We start from the raw sequence: 22,079 nt of genomic DNA, 5'->3' as shown, positions 1-22,079 counted from the left end.
GGTGACAATTTGCCCACCTCTACGCAATTAAAACACTAATCTTTAAGCACCTACATTAAAGTGCCTACCATTAAGCACTTTCAGGAATGTAAGCACATAAAGTGTTGTCAGTGTGGTGCTGCAAACACCTTGATAGCAAGATAAAACATTTTTAAGATCACAATGCATAAATGCTTTAAAACATCTCTCTGCTGAGAAACCACTAGTTGCATTCCTGTTCTTTTCTGTTGTTTTAGTTAATTAGTCCATACATGTTAGTCATTTATACATTTGACAGCTAGTTTTGCAAAAATAATAATTAAAATTACAGTTCTATAATGTACAAAGCCTACTAGTGAAGAGTGCATGTTCGAGCCAGACAATAAATTGCTTCATACTACTAAAAACAACAATAAAAATCACTTTGTAGAAACTTTTAACATTAAAATTTCTCACGGCAGAGATCAAGCTCCTATAACTCCTAAAAAAGCATGAATAAACTAAAAACCACTAAAGCTGAATTATTGCATTCAGGCAACTTAACATACTAAAGAAGCATCCCAATCAATTTTAATTTAAAGCTCTAATCTGTAATTGTTGTTTTTAAGAGCAGGGAGAGGTCAGTGCCTGAGGATGATGATAAGATCCCATCAGGGCTTGACAGGGGCGGGAAGGGTGTGACGTGGTTTAGCAAAAACAAATATCATTTGTAAAGTAAACGGAGCCACCTTTAATACTATAATATGGCCATCATTTAGTCTGTTTATAAGCCAGTGTAGTTTACAAGAGTGTGCATGTTTAAATTAAGAATGAAAAGGGACAGCAATCTGCATTAGTGTGTCAGAAGATATGGACTGATAATTCACTTGCAAGATTCAAACACACAATTCACTACACTATAGTACAAAAAAAAATTAAACATAAGATAATATAATTCATTTATTCTTTTTTCTTCAGCTTGGTTTCTGATTATCAGAGGAAGCCTCAATGGAATGAACCGCCAACTATTCCAGCATGTCTTTTAAGCAACAGAATCCTTTCAGGTGCAACCGAGTACTAAGAAAAGCCCATACACTCTCATATTCACACACACGAACGCGAACGCAAACACGCAAACACGCAAACACGCAAACACGCAAACACACACACACACACACACACACACACACACACACACACACACACACACACACACACACACACACACACACACACAATATAATATAATATAATATAATATAAAATAATAAAAACTACTTTAATATAATACAGTAAAATAAAATATAAATACTATAATAAAAATACTTTAATATAATATTAAATAATATAATATAATATAATATAATATAATATAATATAATATAATAAAAATACTATAATATAATAAAAAATGCTTTAATATAATATTATAATATATTATAATATAATATAATATAATATAGTGTAATATAATATAATAAAATACTATAATATAATATAAAATAATATAATATAATATAATAACATATAATATAATAAAAATACTTTAATATAATATAGTATAATATAATAATATAATATAATATAATATAGTGTAATATAATATAATAAAAATACTATAATATAATATAAAATACTATAATATAATATAATAAAATATAATATAATATAATAAAAAATACTTTAATATAATATAGTATAATATAATAAAAATGCTTTAATATAATATAGTATAATATAATAATATAATATAATATAATATAGTGTAATATAATATAATATAAAATACTATAATATAATATAATAAAATATAATATAATATAATAAAAAATACTTTAATATAATATAGTATAATATAATATAGTATAATATAATATAATATAATATAGTGTAATATAATATAATAAAAATACTATAATATAATAAAAATACTATACTATAATAAAATATAATATAATATAATAAAAAATACTTTAATATAATATAGTATAATATAATATAAATACTATAATATAATATAAAATAATATAATATAATAAAAAATACTTTAATATAATATAGTATAATATAATATAAATACTATAATATAAAATAATATAAAATAATATAATATAATAAAAAAAAATGCTTTAATATAATATGGTATAATATAATATAATATAATATAATTAAATACAAAATACTGTTATATAAAATACTATAATATAATATAATATAATATAATATAATATAATATAATATAATATAATATAATATAGGTGATGCGGTGGTGCAGTGGGTAGGACGTTCGCCTCACAGCAAGAAGGTCGCTGGTTCGAGCCTCGGCTGGGTCAGTTGGCATGTTCTCCCCTTGTGTTCGTGTGGGTTTCCTCCGGGTGCTCCGGTTTCCCCCACAAGTCCAAAGGCATGCGGTACACGTGAATTAGTGAATATAGATAAATGGGTGAATATAGGTGAATTGGGTAGGCTAAATTGTCCATAGTGTATGAGTGTTTATTGATGTTTCCCAGTGATGGGAAGGGCATCAGCTATGTAAAACGTATGCTCGACAAGTTGGCGGTTCATTCCGTTGTGGCGACCCTGGATTAATAAAGCTGAACAACAACAACAAAAAAAAAAACGATGAATGAATAATATAGGTATTGGTTTGCTTCTCACCCCTTCCAATACGCAACCACTAGAGAAAGGATTCTCAATTCAAAGGTTCAAAATTGAAATTTCTTTCATATCAATGGTCCAGAAAAATGTATTATAAAAAACTTGTTTTTATGTCATGTCAGAATTTAAGGCTATCTTCATAGCACATAAAATTGTTCTAATACAAACATTGCATAAATACAAAATATATATCAGGCAAGCAAAAAAACAAAGCATCAAATTAAACAAAATGAAACTAGATTGTTCAGTTCAATATAGCATTAGTGTGTGTGTGTGTGTGTGAGCCAGGTGCACGTCTACCAGTAGTGAACAGAAGCATACCGTGCCGAGGGCAGGAGGTTAAGGGTGGTGTTGAGCACATATGGCAGGTCAGCATGTCCCTGCTCCACGAGGAGCACCAGAGCGTTACAGCAGGCCGAGCGGACGACAGTACTGTCACTGCTGCACTGCTCCCACAGAGACTCCAGCGCCGGACCCTGCGCATAGAAAACACAACTTTAGCATGCAAAAGTCTACCATAACCTGTCCAGAAAAGCCTCTATAGCTCGAAAATGAAAATTCCGCTATTTATCTTTCATCATCAGAACACAAATTAAGATGTTTTTGATGAAATCACAGATCAGAAATCAATTATATATGGATGATACAGGTTAAATTCATTCTAGACTAAGTACATAAATCTAAGGATGCTCTGTGGGTAGATATTAAACAAGAGTTTTGTAACCCAGTTTCTCTGATCAACTCCAAATTCCTGACAAGGTAAAAGAAAACCCACTTATTATTAGAGCTATCAAAACATGGTCACACATCAGAAGATCTCTTCAGTACAATCAGAACCTGCCCATTCTATACACACTGACCAGTAATACAAATTTTTATCATGTTTATATGGGCTCTCAGTTTGGTAGCTGGATTAATTTGGGAATATACAGAACATGATCTCTTCCATAAGGATATTTTTATGTCATTTGATGAATTACATTTAAAGCATAATATCCCTAAAAACGATTTTTTTAAATAAAAGACATTTCCTTTATGCTAGACATGGCAGTCTTACCTTGAATTGCTCTGATTTCTTTTTGGATATCTTTCTTAAGAATACTGAAGCTTTTTATTTACCAATTTTACTGATTTTAATGATAAACCAGTATAAAGCAGACATTTTTGATTTCATTGTAGAAGACATGGAGTAACAATTAAAATGCAATATTGATGAAAACGTGTGGGATGATATTATCAGACTACCCTTAAAAATTTCAATATGCAACAGATTTAAAGAAATGCAATGTAATATTGTACATAGAGCCTATATATTCTCAAATAAATACATTTAAAAAATAACACTGTTTCACCTCAATCTCCAAAATGCAATAGTGCATTATCGCTGAGTTCATTGTCTTTGGGAATGTCCTTTGATTGCTGATTTTTGAAATGATGACAAACTGTCCATAATAAAACATAAACAGAAGGTTACAGCCTTAATGTGCTTAATTCTGATTAAAGAAAGAAGTTGTGGGAAATTCCATTGACCTGTCTTAGCATTGATTGTAAGTCTACTATTTATCCGTAACTGTGCACACTGCGGCATTGTAATAATGTTTTCAATTAGACCACACTGCTGTTTTGTTATTATTATTATTTTATTCTTTCTTCCCTTAAATTACTGTATACTGTTTATGTTCTACTCACTGCTTGGTATACAACTCATTCTCAAACAAACATTGGCTTTAAATTATTAAATAAATGAATTATGAACATAATTATAGAAATGCAGTCAACAGATTTACTTATTATTAAAAGTAAAGGCAACTTGTTGCAATTACGTAGGGCTAGACAAAATTTGAAAAATTTTTTGTTTTTCTGCAATACATAAGGAGATATTAATATAATTTCACAAGATGACTCTATTTGGAAAGAATCTTTTGAGGACGGCATTTGCATAAAATGTGCAAAACAGTATATAGATATATATATATTTTTTCACTTTTTTATTTCTTTTTTTTTTTTATTCATTAGGTTCACTTTAGGTCAGACCTTTAAATATAAATAATGTTGATACATATAGATGTATGCACTGATACAATTTACCAAACAAGAAATTATCAGGAAAACATAATTATACACTAAATAACTATATAAAAGATAAAATACCACATATATACAAAAAGATATAGAAACATAAAATAACAAAAATAAGAATAATAAAAAACAAACAAAATAAATAAATAAATAAATAATACAAAGAAAAGAAAGACTTTTGTTTTATTACGAATCAAATTTTTCCATTTGAAGAGCATGTAAGAAATCAAAAACCCATTGCCGATAAGAAGGGGGAGCTGCTGACTTCCAGTTCATAAGAATAAGTCATCTAGTCAGTAAAGTTGCAAAGGCTACACTATCGGCCTGTAATGAATTTAATTCAAAATATTCTAGCAGGATTCCAAACAGTGCTGTTAAGAGGTTCCATTGATGTTATTTGTTCTTTTTGTTCATGCTGTTGATAACTAACCAACAAAATATACATCAAAATTAAGTTACACATTATGCAAAATTGAATTTGCTGCAAAAAGATACATTTTCAAAGAAACATTTTAAGTGATACTTAATGGAACAAAGACATTTTCACAGTATTTGCGACATTTTTACTTCTAAAGAAAGTCTTATTTGTTTCGGCTAGAATAAAAAGCAGTTTAACTTTTAAAATCATTTTAAGGACAATATGATTAGCTCTCTTACGCAGTATTATTTTTTTCGATTGTCTACAGAACAAAAAAACTTGAATCTTAAAAAATATCTAGTCAAATATTATTTACTGTCATCATGGCAAAGAGAAAATAAATCAGTTATTAGAAATGAGTTATCAAAACTATTTTGTTAAGAAATGTGTTGAACATATCTTCTCTCCGTTAAACAGAAATTGGGTAAAAACTATACAGAGGGCTAATAATACAGGAGGGCTAATAATTCTCACTTCAACGGTATAGCTTGTTAGTTAAAAATACAAAAATAACTTAAAATAAATGCACTAAATTACATTCATATTTGAATAAATTTGTAATTAAATCAAATTATATCCAGTTCAGTGTTATTACTTATAGATCATTAGACACAATATGTGATATATGACCCCTAATGTATACAGAAGAATGATTCCAGTGACTTACTTTAGTGCTGGTCTGACAAATCTTTTCATTTTGGCCTTTCTCTTTCAGCACTGCAGCAACCAGTGTCCTCACGGCCTACAATAAAAAATAGAAGCTAGTCAGTACTGATCAGCAAGAAAATCTGCTTTTTTATATACCTTTACAGCAAAATTTCTACAGGCCTAAATACAATGATAATGTTTTTCTAGTACTTTACCTGAGCTTGAATGAGTGAGTTGGGGAACTCAAGCCTTGCCTTTAAAGTTTCAGTCATCTTCAGAAATCACAAATGATGCTCCATACTGAAAACAAACATCATATTGATATAAGAGTCATTAAAGAAGAAAGTTTGAGGGGGGCTAAGCAGGTATGGAGGAGCTAACCCCCCTAAAATAGGCATAGCAATGCCCATGCTTAGATAAGACAACAGGGTTTGATTAGGCTGTGGAAACATTCTCAAAATGTAACAACACATACTGCAATATCAGTGCTCACTAGGGGTGTAACGAATCACAACACACAGTTCGGAATACACGTGACCCTCAGATTAATACTGTTTTTTAATTTGTAGATTAATCCAACATTTTTAACAATCACAGAGAGATCGCCTCTTGCGTCATTCAAATCACATGTATAAAATCATTTTGGCTTAACTGTAAAATATGGTGACTGAATAAATGCTTTCTTAGGTTATTAATTAATAAATAACACAGAACTACTGGGAGAACAGTTTAGAGTTCAGATATAAGCACTGATGTTAATGGTAACGATTAAAATCACCGTTTAATGGAACTTGACGCTGGTGAATGTTGTAGCAATTGCATTGTGTAACCAATGGGTGGCAACAAACAACCATCAAAATGATGTCACTGAATAAGTTTTCAAAAATGATCCACCTATAATGAAATATGAAGTTTTATGTGTGAATTGTTGAATCATTTATTGAAAATAAATATCATCTGTTGTACAAGATGTTGATTTCTATATTTAGTAACAGCAACAGCAGCAAAGATAATTTTTTGTATTGAATATATATATATATATATATATATATATATATATATATATATATATATATATATATTTTTTTTTTTTTTTCCTTTTTTCTTTCCTGATTTTTATTTTATAGGTTAAGTTCTGTTTCTTAACACCAATGGTTTTTGCACTAATATTTTTGTGTAAATGGAAAACAAATGACATTTGTGTCCTCCTTTTTTGCTGATACAAAAATGGTCTGATCTGTGACTCAAAACCCGTAGTAAGATTTGGGATCCATTATACTACTAGTGCTCATATTGTAATCATTTTTTTTTTATGTAATAAGCATTTCTTAATGTAATAATAACGTGAAGAGCATTTCACGTTATCAGAATACTTTTGTTACAGATGCTATTTGGAAAGACAAAAATTCAAATTAAAGATAAATAAAATAAATTCAATATGGACAAGTTTTGCAATATATGTATGTATATGTAATACTCATCATGGAAAAGCTGTACAATATAAGTATGTAATAAGCATTTATTTATTTATCATACATTTATTTATTGCCACTTTTAACTTTTCTTAACTTGTTGTATCCTTTCTCAGTTGAATTATTAATTTATATAAACATATAATTTATGGGTTAAAGGTTTTGTTGAACATGAATGAAATAAACAATTAACAATAATCTACAATGTGTATTGTTGTTGTTACATTATTGTAATCAATTTATTGTTATATTATTGTCTTATTTCAACTTTTGTAATTGTTATTTTTATTCTAGTTTTAGTATTTTTGTATTGGAATTGTTTTTAGCACTATGGCCACCGCAGAACTGAAATAAAAAAATGAATTTAACTGAAAAAAATTAAAGAAAAGGAAAATAAAATAGCATAAAAATTATCATCTATTATTGTTATTTTTATTCTGTTTTTTAGAATGTGTTGTTTTCCCATTTATGGGTTGCGGCTGGAAGGGCATCCACTGCGTAAAACATATGCTGGATAAGTTGGCGGGTCATTTCGCTTTGGCGACCACAGATTAATAAAGGGACTAAGCCGAAAAGAAAATGAACGAATGAATGAGAATGTGTTGTATTGGTTTTGTTCAGCACTTTGGCCTCTGTAAAACTAAAGGTTAATGTGCTTTATAAATAAACTTCGCTAATAATAAAATACAAAAAAAGTTAAATAAATAAAATAGCATAAAAATGGTCAACTATTATTGTTATTTTTATAATATTTTTTAGAATATGTTGAGTTGATTTTGTTCATTATTTTCATCTTTGTAAAACAGAAGTTAAATGTGCTTTATAAATAAACTGCGCTAAAAAAATGTAAATAATGATAAAAGTAAAATAAATAAAATAGCATTAAAATTATCAACTAATAATGTTATCTTTATTCTATTTTTTTAGAACATGTTGTGTTGGTTTTGTTCATTATTTTCATCAGTAAAACTTTAGATAAATGTGCTTTATAATTAACTACTATTACTAATAAAATAATAATAGTAATAATAATAATAATAATAATAATAATAATAATAATAATAATGGAATAAGCCAACAAGAAAATGAATGAATGAATAATAATAATAATTAAAAGAAAAGTAAAATAAATAAATAAAATTGTATTAAAATGATCAACTATTATAGTAATTTTTATTATATTTTTTAGAATGTGTTGTGATGGTTTTGTTCATCATTTTCATCTCCGTAAAACTGAAGATGTGCTTTATAAACAATCTTTAATAATAATATAAAACAAGGAAAATAAATAAAATGGCATAAAATTATCAACTATTAGGCAACGTGGTGGTGCAGTAGGTAGTGTTGTTGCCTCACAACAAGAAGGTCATTGGTTCGAGCTTCGGCTGGGTCAGTTGGCATTTCTGTGTGGAGTTTGCATGTTCTCTCTGCGTTTGCGTGGGTATCCTCCGGGTGCTCCGGTTTCCTCCACAGTCCAAAGACATGCAGTACATGTGAATTGGGGGGCTAAATTGTCCATAGTGTATGTGAGTGTGTATGGATGTTTCCCAGAGATGGGTTGCAGCTGGAAGGGCATCTGCTGCGTAAAATATATGCTGAATAAAATGATGGTTCATTCCGCTGTGGCGACCCCAAATTAATAAAGGGACTAAGCCGAAAAGAAAATGAATGAATGAATAAATGATCAACTATTATTGTAATTTTATTCTAGGTACAGAATGTGTTGTATTGGATTTGTTCATCATTTAGGTCTCTGTACAACAGAAGATAAATGTGCTTTATAAATTGTTTTTACTAATAATAAAATTTAAATAATAATAATAAAAGAAAAGGAAAATAAATAAATGAAATAGTATTAAAATTAACAACTATTTTTATTTTTATTCTAGCTTCATTATGTGTTGTTTCGGTTTTGTTGAGCACTTTGTTCTCTGTAAAACTGAAGATACATGTGCTTTATAAATAAACTTCGCAACTAATAAATTAAAAAATATAATCAAAAAAGTAAGGTAAAATAAATAAAAATAGTATAAAAATAAACAACTATTATTTTTATTTTATTATTATTTTACAGAATGTATTGTGTTGGTTTTGTTCAGCACTTTGATCACTGTTAACCAGAACTTAACTTAACTGAATAAGAAATGTATAAGAATAGAAAAGAAAAACAAATAAAAATGAATAAAAATGAATAAAAATGAACGGTCACAGTTAGCAACTGTATAAAGACAAAAAAAGCCTTCTTACTCAATTTAGAACTCAAATTAAAAATTGGAAAGAACAGATTTTAAAAACAACAGCAAATCAAGTCATGAAAAAAGTCATAGGAACATATTTAGAATCAACCCTCATTTCCTTAAATGAAGAACTGACAAAACCAATTATAAATAAAGAAAACAGCCATACATCTATTTCATTTTAAAGGGATAGTTCACCACAAATTTTAAATGTAGTCATTTTCTACTCAGCCTTTACTTGTTTCAAACCTTCATGAGTATCTCACTTCTGCTGAACACAAAAGAAGATCATTTTAGGAAAGCCGGAAACCCATAACCATTGACCTCCATAGCATTTGTTTTTTCCTACCATGGAAGTAAATGGTTAAAGGTTCCCAGCATTCTTCAAAATATCTTCTTTTGTGTTCAAAAGATGCAAGAAACTCACAAACCCACATGAAAAAAAGCTAAATGGTGAGTTTATTTTAATTTTGGGGTGAACTCTCCTTTTAACATAGAATCACAGGTGTCAAAGGATCAAACACACACTGAACAGGTGCTCCAGGACAAAAAGCACCTTCAGGGTGATACAATCAGACAACCCAACACCACTTCAAAACTAAAGTAATCTAAAGTGAAATTAAATAAAGGCCTGAGACATATAGTCTGCTCGCATCTAAACGAGAGAGGACAGAGAACCATCTAACAGATGGCACTGGCAACCACATCAATGGGATGCATTATTCACAAGTGACTTTTGCCAAAGCTTCAATGTCCGTCCAGTTGCGGACCGCCGACTTCAGTGTCTCATATGTTGTCTCGTAATGAACTCATGGCGTAGAGTAACGGGATTACCAGACGTCCGTTTGACTGACACTGGCTGATGGCCACTGGAGATTCAGGTTTATACCACCACGGCACATGGGAGGAACACAGACAAAAGCAAGACCCTAAAATGCAGCCCCTCCCCTCACGGGACTGATATCTGACAAGCAAGTGCTGCGTGTGCGTGGTGAAATACCTGCTGTGTTCCAATACAGCGTGACACTTTAACCACAGCAGCATTACTGACAGCAAAGAGATCAGGTAAGAACTGAAATATACTGACTTCTATGAAAAACTATACAAGCCACATAGTTTTATTACTTAAAAATATGTTGGTGTAGATTGTAGCTTTGTGAGTGAATTATATTTTGTAGACAAACTTGAAAGTAGAAACTATGAATGATTAGTTTTAGAGATATTTGCATTCCGACAATGCTAACTGTGATAGCAGCATTACTGACAGCAAAGAGATCAGGTAAGAACTGAAATATTCTAATTTGTGCCAAAACTATACAAGCCACATTGTTTTATTATTTAAATATATATATTTTTATGTTGGTGTAGATTGTAGCTTTGCAACTGTATGACAGTTTGGAGACAGAAATTTAAGTAGAAACTATGAATGATTAGATTTTGAGATATTTGCATTCTGACAATGCTAACTCTAATGGCAGCATTACTGACAGCAAAGAGATCAGGTAAGAACTAAATATACTGGCTTGTGTAAAACTATACAAGCACACATAGTTTTATTATTTAAATATATATATTTATGTAGGTGTAGATTGTATATTGGTGACTATTATATTTCGGAGACAAATTTGAAAGTAGAAACTATGAATGATTAGTTTTTGAGATATTTGCAATCTGACAATGCTAACTCTAATGGCAGCATTACTGACAGCAAAGAGATCAAGTAAAAACTGAAATATACTGTCCTGTGTCAAAACTATATATGCCACATAGTTTTATTATTCAAATATATTTATATTCCGGAGACAAACTTAAAAGTAAAATTATGAATGATTGGTGTGAGAGAAATTTGCATTCTGACAATGCTAACTCTAATGGCAGCATTACTGACAGCAAAGAGAATAGGTAAGAACTGAAATATACTGACCTGTGTCAAAACTATATAAGCCACAAAGTTTTATTATTTAAATATATATATTTTTTATGTTGGTGTAGTTTGTAGCTTTGTGACTGTATTATATTCTAGAGACAAACTTGAAAGTAGAAACTATGAATGATTTGTTTGAGAGATTTTTACATTCTGACAATGCTAACTGTAATGGCAGCATCACTGACAGCAAAGAGATCAAGTAAGAACTGAAATATACTAATTTGTGTCAAAACTATACAAGCCACATTGTTTTATTATTTAAATATATATTTTTATGTTGGTGTAGATTGTAGCTTTGCAACTGTATGACAGTTTGGAGACAGAAATTAAAAGTAGAAACTATGAATGATTGGTTTGAGAGATATTTGCATTCTGACAATGCTAACTCTAAAGGCAGCATTACTGACAGCAAAGAGATCAGGTAAGAACAACTGACTTATGTAAAACTATACAAGCACACATTGTTTTGTTTTTCAAACAAATGTTGGTGTAGATTGTAACTTTGCTACTATTATGTTTTGAAGACAAACTTGAAAGTAGAAACTATGAATAATTGTTTTGAGAGACATTTGCATTCTGACAATGCTAACTCTAAAGGCAGCAATACTGACAGCAAATATTTTATTCAATTCAATTCATCTTTATTTCTATAGCACTTTAAAAAAGTAGATTGTGTCAAAGCAGCTTAACAGAGAAGTTCTAGTTAATTGAAACCGTGTCAGTCCAGTTTTTTTAAAGTTGAAGTTCAGTTTAGTTTAATTTTCACTGCTGAAAGTCCAAACGCTGAAGTGCAGACAAACACTGAAATATACTGACTGACTAATGTGAAAACTGTACAAGTTAGAACGTCTATGTTAAGCTGCTTTGACACAATCTAGATTGTAAAAGCGCTATAGAAATAAAGATTAATTGAATGATTAGTTTGAGAAATATTTGCTATCAGACTATAATGTCATACAACAACGATCTTTCTGACAGCATTACTGCAGGCAGAAGTTTGCCTAAAAACATTGACTATAGCAGACTAGCAGTTTGTTTTATAAGATCAATTTTGCACTCTTTGTCGGAGAAGCAGAGAATTGAAAATGTTCCAGGGATTTCCAGCCTGTGGCTACATGTTCACATTCACAAAGGCTTCGAGCTCTGGACTGCTTGCTCTGCACTGCTTGTGTGTCCACAATAATACATCATTGTTTTAGGTTTTTGTCATTGGCTAGACTAAGTTAGCTTGTATAATGTCAGTTTTTATGCTACTACTCCTGTGGACATGTAAAACCATGCTTTGTTTGGTATTTGGACACGTACTAAAGCTTTTAATTGTATTTAAATGCCATGTACACTGTATTTTGTTACATGGTAAAGTATGGTAAAGTATAAGTAACCATGGTTCATCATTCATCCAAAACCATAGAATCAACGCAGTGCTTTTTGTAAGGCTAGGTACCTGAGGACATGAGGATGTGTTTTGTCTGATTTGTAGATATAACACTATTCAGTTCTAAATATGTAGTTATTAGCATAGAAAGAAACGTTGTTTATATGTTAATGTAATGTAGAAGAAGCGCGCAGCTGTCAAATTTACCGAATTATTTTTTTAGCTTACAATGTTGGCATGAAATTAACATGCAGGTTGATATGACAAATATGCTGTTCTTACCCAGAAACTCTTATTTTCCAGTGAGATTAAGATGCACTTTGCTAACTTTTTTTGCGGAGCCCTCCAACCGGTAACATGCTTCTACGGTGCGCGTGGAGGACCAAATAAGTTGTAAAGGCGATACGTTAATCGAACGCCTATGAATATTTCTTGACAAGTGTACTTTGTACATTTATCATGCAATTTAACCAGAAAATAAGTAAACTTGCAGTGTTTTTCTTACACTGATTAAGTTATTTTTTAATGAAAATACGAATTTATAAAATGTCAGAAGATTTAATATGAAAAGACATTTAAACGTGTCTATGATATATATGAATTGCATACATGTCTAACGGTGTGTTTTTAAATATATTTTCTTAATAAAAACAACAAATTATTCATAGAGATCATGACAAATTATACTAAATAGATACGGTAATATAAATTATATTATATTATATTATAGTATAGTATTTTATATTACAGTATTTTGTATTATATTATATTATATTATATTATATTATATTATATTATATTATATTATATTATATTATATTATATTATAGTATTTTTATTATATTATATTATATTATATTATATTATATTATATTATATTATATTATATTATATTATATTATATTATATTATATTATATTATATTATATATTTAATTTATACAATTTCTTTTCTGCTTAGTCCCTTTATTAATCCGGGGTCGCCACAGCGGAATGAACCGCCAACTTATCCAGTATGTTTTTACGCAGCGAATGCCTTTCCAGCCGCAACCCATCTCAAAGAAACATCCATACACACTCATTCACACTCATACACTACGAACAATTTAGCCTACCCAATTCACCTATTCCACATGTCTTTGGACTGTGGGGGAAACTGGAGCACCTGGAGGAAACCCATGCAAACACAGGGAGAACATGCAAACTCCACACAGAAATGCCAACTGACCCAGCCGAGGCTCGAACCAGCGACCTTCTTGCTGTGAGCAACAGCACTACCTACTGCGCCACTGTGTCATTATATTATATTATATTATATTATATTATATTATATTATATTATATTATATTATATTATATTATATTATATGATTTTATATATTATATTCTATTCTATTATATTGTATTGTATTATATTATATTATATTATATTATATTATATTATATTATATTATATTATATTATATTATATTATATTATATTATATTATTTTATATTATATGATTTTTTATGATTTTATATATTATATTATATTATATTATATTGTATTATATTATATTATATTATATTATATTATATTATATTATATTATATTATATTATATTATATTGTACACTCCCTTATGGAATTAATTTCTACACATCAGTGTTTAGCTAATATAATAAACAACAATACACACTTTTTCCATAGGCCCTACATTACAGTTTTGTCTTACAAAAAACTTTTTAACCATGTAAAATATAAACATTATACTTACAAAATAGCAATTTTATTGTTAAAAGTAACAATTTTAAATTAATTAAGTGCACACAGTAAGCCTGATACAATTTTACCTAATGTAATATATTGTCTGTATAAAGTCAGATTTGTATTGAAAACTAATTTGATAATAAATAAAATAAACATAAATATATAGGCTAAACATTTATTTCACACAAAATAAAGGTATCATAAAAGCATATCCTACACAATACAAAAAAAAAAAAGATGTAGCTTATCAAAGACGAAACAATCCAACATGTTAAGAACTGCGTTAACTGGGATGTTACAGTGCTAAATAGGTGGATTTACACGGGTTAAAAGCGGCTCTTTACGGGCTCGCGCTGCCATTGGCTCGTCTCGTGCACTGCACCGACTGCGACTCGAGTGCACGCGCTGACACTCACGCGCATGCGTCTCACTTTACTCCTCAGCCTTGGAAAACTCAGAGAGCTCAATTAAAAGACCATGTCCGCCATCGAGCGTCTACAGTCCTCGGTGTCCTTATATAAACCAAATTCTCCATGAAATAGCATTATCCCGTGGCCTCGACAATGGCCAGTTCGGTGAGTAGGGCTTTACCTGTTATATCGGTGCGATGCTTTTGGCTCTCCGGCGCCTGTGTTCGCTTTCGTCTGCTTTGGAAAGCCGATTAGACGCATATGAGGCTTTTCCAGCCATATTTCCACCGGAATATGCAAGTACAGTAGAACTAGTAGAGTCCGAGCGTTTCCAGTGTTAGTGCATGTCTGCAAAGTGATGCGCTTGAAAGATTTCAAACAAAAGGAGGACATCTAATAGCAAATATTAAGAAATCTGATAACATTTTGTAGAATAATCATTTATGTGGCATGTTAAGATTAAATACTATATCACAAACTTAATCAGTTTTATCGTTGATTCATTATTTTTTTTTATTTGTGCGACTTTAATGTGCATTCCCTGAGATTGCCTGTTTTATATTGAATAATTGGCGGCGTGTTTATAAAGTGAACGCTTGGGCATTTCAGGGTGCCGTTCAGGTGAAACTGGAACTCGGTCATCGTGCCCAGGTCCGAAAGAAACCCACCGTTGAAGGTTTTACGCACGACTGGATGGTGTTTGTCCGCGGACCGGAGCACAGCAACATTCAGCATTTTGTGGAGAAAGTCGTCTTTCATCTACACGAAAGTTTCCCGAGACCAAAAAGAGGTGCGTAAAGCGATTTATTTTCAAATATTATCGCAATTTCTCTTGGAAAAGAAAGAGCTGCAGTGATGTGTGATGCTCAATGAATGCACCTTGGCTACTTGATGCACTGAGGAAATGTCTGAGGATTTGCGGTGGACTGTAGGCAAGGACAAAAAGTGGTTGTCAGTGTTTGGAGATCGTGTATTACATGTTCAGCGTTTACTTGGATATATGTGGATGATTTGGTTCTCCTTTGTGTATACCACGTTCAAGAGCGCGCGACCGCTTTAAAGTTTACAAACGTAAACGTGCTCAAACGTCATTTAATTCTATTAGTTGGGTTGAATTGTAGGTTTATTTAACCCCTGATAGTCTTTGTGTTATGTTAAAACACTGTCACCTTAGCTACAGCTCTTAAATGTACGTTTTGATCGTGGGATACAGAAAAAACGTGATTTTTTTTTGTTATTTTCTTGAAAAGTTTGTACTTTTATGTTTGTTTCCTTTTTGCTTCATTTGTTTGATATTTATGTAATATATACGTTTGTATGCCCCAGTCCACTTACTGTGTTTTTATTTTGGACATTTTCCATTTAAAAAGCTAAACATGGGCATTTCTTACTTGTAAATATGGCCATGCACACTGTGCTTTGTTCTGCTGTCTTGTAAAAGTGTTACAACCTCAAACCTATCTATCTATCTATCTATCTATCTATCTATCTATCTATCTATCTATCTATCTATCTATCTATCTATCTATCTATCTATCTATCTATCTATCTATCTATCTATCTATGGCTTTTATGTTAAATGTTACCTTCTGTTTTAGTTTTCCATCGTTATCATTTCTGCAGTTACCTCAGGAGGAAGGTTTTCCATGCATAACAGGGATTTCTCGTTCTTAAATGCCAAACCGATGTTCTACTCTGTGTTACTTCATTCATAATGCCACATCTAGTTATTATAGCTCACATATACTATTATTAGACAACACTAACAAGAGGACAGCGAGAGCGAGGGGGGGAAAAGGAAGCGTCTGGTGGTCTGAAAGGAGGAATGTAGGAGTAGCGGTTGATGAAAGCCTTGGAAGGAATTAATTAAAATATTTGCTGGTTTCCTCCCCATCGCCTGAAGTGTTTTGAGCTGAGTTTGCTGTGACGTGCAGGGGATAACTGCTGGAGAAAGTCACTGTCATTATTATACAGCGCTAAGAACGCTGGCCAGCATTTGCACTTTATTGAGAACAGTTGTTAGATCTTCTTTGTTCCAGCCAACTGTTTTCCCTTATTGTTGGTCCATTTTTTGCGTAAATCCTTGCATTCTTGCATGACAGAACTGCAGCTAAATTGTTTTGATTTAACATCTTATTTATGCGAAGCCTTCCAAGACCGTGTTTTATTGCTGTGGTGGGAAATCCAGCCACAGAGATTGGAAAATTGCACTGAGTGACTTTAAGTTTGTTTTGCTTCTGTGGACAGCTCAAGATGCATGGCTTCAAACGTATGCTAATATTTTCCCTCATTGCCTTGCGTTGTAGAACCACGTCCACCACCGCAGGTTTGATTTATGCCACCGAGTGCTTGTATTTACGCAAGATCTGAAGATCGAAGAGCTCTCAGGCTGTATGTGTGTGGTGAAAATCTCCCCCGCTGTATTTGTTTTCTCAAAACATTAAGTCTGACTGTAAATCAAGGGGTTAGAGCTTATTTAGAAACTACAAGCTCCTGAAGCTCTTGCATGACTTAGAAGTTCACTAAATGTAGGGTTTGCTTGAACTTCTAGCTCTCTCCCCTGTTTTTTTGACAAATTTCTTGCTGGGGCTGTTGAAAAAAAAATGCAAAAGCAATGGGGGGGATACTTAACCTCACATAAATCCTACCTTATGACAGCAGCTTTTAGAGATTTTAATAATACACCCCCTTTAAAAGTATGTTGACAAATTAGTAGTACTTCCTAAGGTCTCTAATTTTTTTTTCTTGTTTATAATATATCAAAATGTTAACTCAGGGAAGATGGTTTAAGTCATTTAAAGGATTGAATGATTAGAGAAAAAATACATATACAGTGCACCTTTAAAAAATGAAAATATTGATCAATTTCTCAGTGAATATAGACAATATTATTGGTGCATATAAATAAAACTTTTATTTAATAGTTTTATATTTATTAAAATAAGGCTTAGTTCACCTAACATCTTTAGGTATAGAAAGATAATGCATTTAATGTCAAACGAGATATTGCAAAAAAATTACACACTAGACAATTTAAATAATATAGTATATTTTTATATATTTTTATTGCTGATGATGATGAAACATAATTTAATAGATTTAAATAGACTCAATTAGACAGAAAAATCCTAAGTGAAAGCTATATGTATACGTGTGTATATATATATATATATATATATATATATATATATATATATATATATATATATATATATAGATAGATAGATAGATAGATAGATAGATATAGATGAAGATAAAAAAAATTGATAAAATAAACTAAACGCAAAAAATAGATCTGAAATATTGGGAAAACGTTTGATATAATCTTTACTTTGAATTAATTAGTAGCATGAATGTCCACTTGTCACATTAAAGACAAAGTGTACGTTTTAGGGATTGATCACACTGAAAGCGCTTGTTTGTGTTGAGAGGCAAATTTTTCAATGAATTACTAATAGCTGTGAGCATTGTGCGTGCTGCTTATGCGCCCTGCGCGCCTTGCATTTTAACCACCTGCTGCGCTTTGCGTTTTTGCCCTTGCGCACTGTGCTCGCAGTTGAAAAAAGTAAACTCTAAACGGAAAAGCGAGTTACATCAATCGCGTATGTTTCATTGTCCAATCAAATGAAAGCAGAGGTGGGTTTCTGTTGAGGTGACAGCAGTGTTTATGTTGTCAAGAAGCCTGCTGCATCCCAAATGGCACACTATACATTGCACTTATGAACTATGTACTTATGCACTTACAAACTCAGCAGCATAGTATATGTATGTAGTGTCATCCCAAATGGAACACAAATTTTTTTTTACCAAGCGGAAATTCAAACCATTTCCCATGACGTTTGACGGTTTCCAAATTACTGAAATAAATGACCAAATTACCAAATATTACCTGCCATGAATATAACCTCATTTCGCAATCAGAAGGCGCTATAACCACTTTTGTAGGAAAATTTTGCTTTGCTTTCACAATCTAAAATAAATAAAGGTTTCCAACATGTGCCCGAAAGCTCCGCCCCTACCGCTACCTGAGCAAAGCGGTTATTGAGTGCGTGCAGTGTCCATCATTCCACACTTTTTTTTACCGGTTGAATAAGTGCGTCATCCGAGCAATTAAAGTGCGCTTATTATATTTTGAGTTTTCAGTGTGAATGCACTACTTGCACTATTTATACTACAATATGGCATTGAATAGTGCATAAGTACGCGATTTGGGACACACTTTGAGACTTTTGAAGGTGAAGGAGAGACTTGTGGTTGCTGTTTTGAGTTATCCGGAGCTGTATGACAACATTATTAAATTGTAAAATTATATTAATATCAACAGCAACACTCGCGCACAATAGTCAGCTGATTCAGTTGTTTTCTAGCGACAAAAAAGCGCAGTGCACTTCTTTTTTTTTTTTTCTTATCAACAAAAAAGGCAGTGTGTAATCAGCTTCTTAATTTGTTAATACGTCTCCCCTTATATGTTTCTGTTAATTCACTGAATGAAAGTAATAGGAGTTCTCTGATTGGTAAGCAAGAGAGGCACTTTTTAACTCGTTACCTGATTGGCTCACATCAGGTTTTATCCATATTTGAGTCATTCATTCTGTGATTGATCCTGTGGTCTGTTAACAAATGCCGCAAATGTGCATTATTCTGGCTATCTACACCGGGCTTGACATAGCGATTTGTTCTCACCTTGGATCAGCACACGTGAAACAAATAAGGAGCCAGAGGACCCGATTAAACTAGGTAAAGCCAGGCTTTTTCTGTTATCCTGACTTTCGTGATTCCACTTTTGTGCAATACCCCTCTGTTTGAATTTTTGAACACAAAAGAAGATAATTTGAAAACTGCTGGTACCTGACATCCATTGACTTTTCAGTAATTTTTTCCTTACTGCCTAGCATTCTTCAGAATATCTTCTTTTGCATTTAGAAAGAAAGAAAGAAAGAAACTCTTAAAGGTTTAAAAGAACATGACAGAGATAAGTTCATGTTCAATTTTGGGGGAACTATCCCTTTAAACCCCTTGTACTTTGTTAACAACAATAGATTTCCTTTCAAATTTGACAAAATAGAAATTTTAGTCATAATTAAACCCAGCATGTATAAAAACTGTGCTGAATAAACTCTTTGGATATTTCCATTTTCTAGGACGCCATGAGAAATAAATTTTAGTAAACACCGCACGTTGCCTCCTAATTCACAACAGGACTCTCGGTGGAGGGGATGGATACAGAAACCTGCTTTCTTAGACCTAGAATTTATGGTGCGCTTGTAAGGTAAACAGTCAGGCTTATTATTTGGGGTCCCAGGAGGCTACGCCAGCCCCCTCCTTCCCCCCCTCCTCAGGGCTTTGATCAGCGTTAGCCGGTGTCGAGACGAGCTGAGGGGAAGTTAGAGGGAAACCTTGCGCACAGACAGGCTTGTGTTTGACAGTTTAATACCAACAGTCTCACCAAACTGCCCCTAAAGGAACAGCTGCTTACACACACTCACACACACACACAAACACACACTCATTGAGTTCTCCAAAACTCTTTACTTTAGAGGGTGTGTTGTGTTCCGTGGCAGCAAGTCGTTCTTGTCTTCTTGTTTTGTGTTTGAAGCCTTGGGTAGTGTTGGATGTTTCCTCGTTCACAGCTGTTGTAGATTACATGTTGCCTGCTTGTCTCTCGCAGGGTTATGCGCTTCCCTGAACCGTTCTCACAGTTACAGAAGGTCTCGTCTTTTGGATTTAAAATATAGGTAAACAGCTTTTTTGTATGAAATACAAAAAAACAGCTTGTCTCGTAAGAAATGGAAATTTTGTGTTTGTTTAATTTGTTTACTTGTGTGTTCCAAATGACTTTCTTTAGGGTGTAAAACACACAAGTTGAGTATAAGATTATTAGTCTTCCTATGAAATGTTTATTATTTTTCAGATATTTTCCAAATTCTGATTAAGAGAGAAGATTTTTATACATAGTTTTAATAACTTATTTCTTTTGTCTTTGCCATGATGAATGTACATCATTTTTACTAGTTATTTCTCAAAATATTAGTCTCAAGTGCAAATCAAAGGCTTAAATTGGTAAGCCATTTGACAACAGTGTTTTTTCTGTAGCCAATCAAAAATAAAAAACATTCTTAAAGGTGCTGTATGCAAGAGTTTGACTCTTCTAAATAATAAAAATAGCGTATGTTTGCAAATATTTAAGAAACATGCTAAGTGAACAGCATTGTTTTTCAGATAAACAAGAATGAATTCAGATGTTCTGCTTTAAAAATGTGGGTTAGGTGCTGGAACAGCTGTCATTGTTTTGGTCATTTAACCCGCTCAAATGCCAGTTTAATCAATTATATTTCAGCATTTGCATTGTCTTCGTGGAAAACAGCGTATTTGATTTATTCATTCACGAAGGCTGTAAAAGTATGCGTCTGCAACCGAAATGCAACCTCCGATGGACAGTAACAGCCTCTGAAATGAGACACAGATTCAGAATTCCACATGAGGTGGTTATTAATTAGCAAAAATTATAAATCTTACTAACGTAAACATTAGGTGAGCAGGTTACATTGTAACCCTGTGTCCTAACAACATGCTACATTATGAGATACACAGTGATAAGCAATTTGGCCAAACAAAACGTGTCAGAAATTTAAATACAGTCAGAAGCACAGAATAGTGCACTTACTGCACTCCAATAAAATTGTAAGCTATATAATCTATTTAATGCATATTAAACCTTTATAACAATGTTGAATGTAGAAGCTAAATCAGTAATATGTGTTGGCTATTGAGTCACAGTTCTAAAGTTCAATTTCAACCACTTTATTTCCAAGATCTGAGGTAAACTATCTGCTGCTGCTTTCAGTGTATAGCAATAAATTTAATGTAAAATGTCATTCAAACTCACATTATTCGCATTTAACACTGAATAAAGCACACAAAGTGTACCTGAGGTGATCATTGTCAGTTTTCTGTTGTTTACCTGTGAGAAATAGAAGCCGTTTCTAATATATAAATTTAAAGTTTTGGTTAGAACAAAAACTCCTTTTAATATGAAAAACATTCCTTCTATCGAATGCCGATGCTTTTTATTTAAAACACGACTAAAACTAGTCTTTAATCAGCCTTTAGTCTCCACAGTCAGGCACACTCCTGTTAATGTCGTCAATCT

At 31.8% G+C, this 22,079-nt stretch overlaps 2 protein-coding genes across 4 annotated transcripts in view; one reads left to right on the top strand and one right to left on the bottom strand.

The window, feature by feature from the left end:
• focad (focadhesin) overlaps positions 1 to 13,174 on the bottom strand; it is a 105,324-nt gene extending 92,150 nt beyond the window's left edge. Inside the window, 4 exon segments of one of the 2 annotated variants that reach the window (NM_001423838.1) lie at positions 2,938 to 3,092; positions 5,781 to 5,855; positions 5,977 to 6,061; positions 13,055 to 13,174. In NM_001423838.1, the coding sequence (NP_001410767.1) occupies positions 2,938 to 3,092; positions 5,781 to 5,855; positions 5,977 to 6,033 (287 nt within the window). In that variant the 5' untranslated portion in view covers positions 6,034 to 6,061; positions 13,055 to 13,174. 2 annotated transcript variants of the gene reach the window in all.
• mllt3 (MLLT3 super elongation complex subunit) overlaps positions 10,462 to 22,079 on the top strand; it is a 104,813-nt gene continuing 93,195 nt past the window's right edge. Inside the window, 2 exon segments of one of the 2 annotated variants that reach the window (NM_001017819.1) lie at positions 10,462 to 10,535; positions 15,539 to 15,719. In NM_001017819.1, coding sequence (NP_001017819.1) covers positions 15,623 to 15,719 — 97 coding nt within the window. In that variant the 5' untranslated portion in view covers positions 10,462 to 10,535; positions 15,539 to 15,622. 2 annotated transcript variants of the gene reach the window in all.

Source organism: Danio rerio, chromosome 7 (genome assembly GCF_049306965.1).
Source record: "Danio rerio strain Tuebingen ecotype United States chromosome 7, GRCz12tu, whole genome shotgun sequence".
In the NCBI taxonomy this organism is placed as follows: domain Eukaryota; kingdom Metazoa; phylum Chordata; class Actinopteri; order Cypriniformes; family Danionidae; genus Danio; species Danio rerio.
The sequence above is the reverse complement of the archived record's forward strand: the minus strand, read 5'-3'. Positions and strand labels throughout refer to the sequence as shown.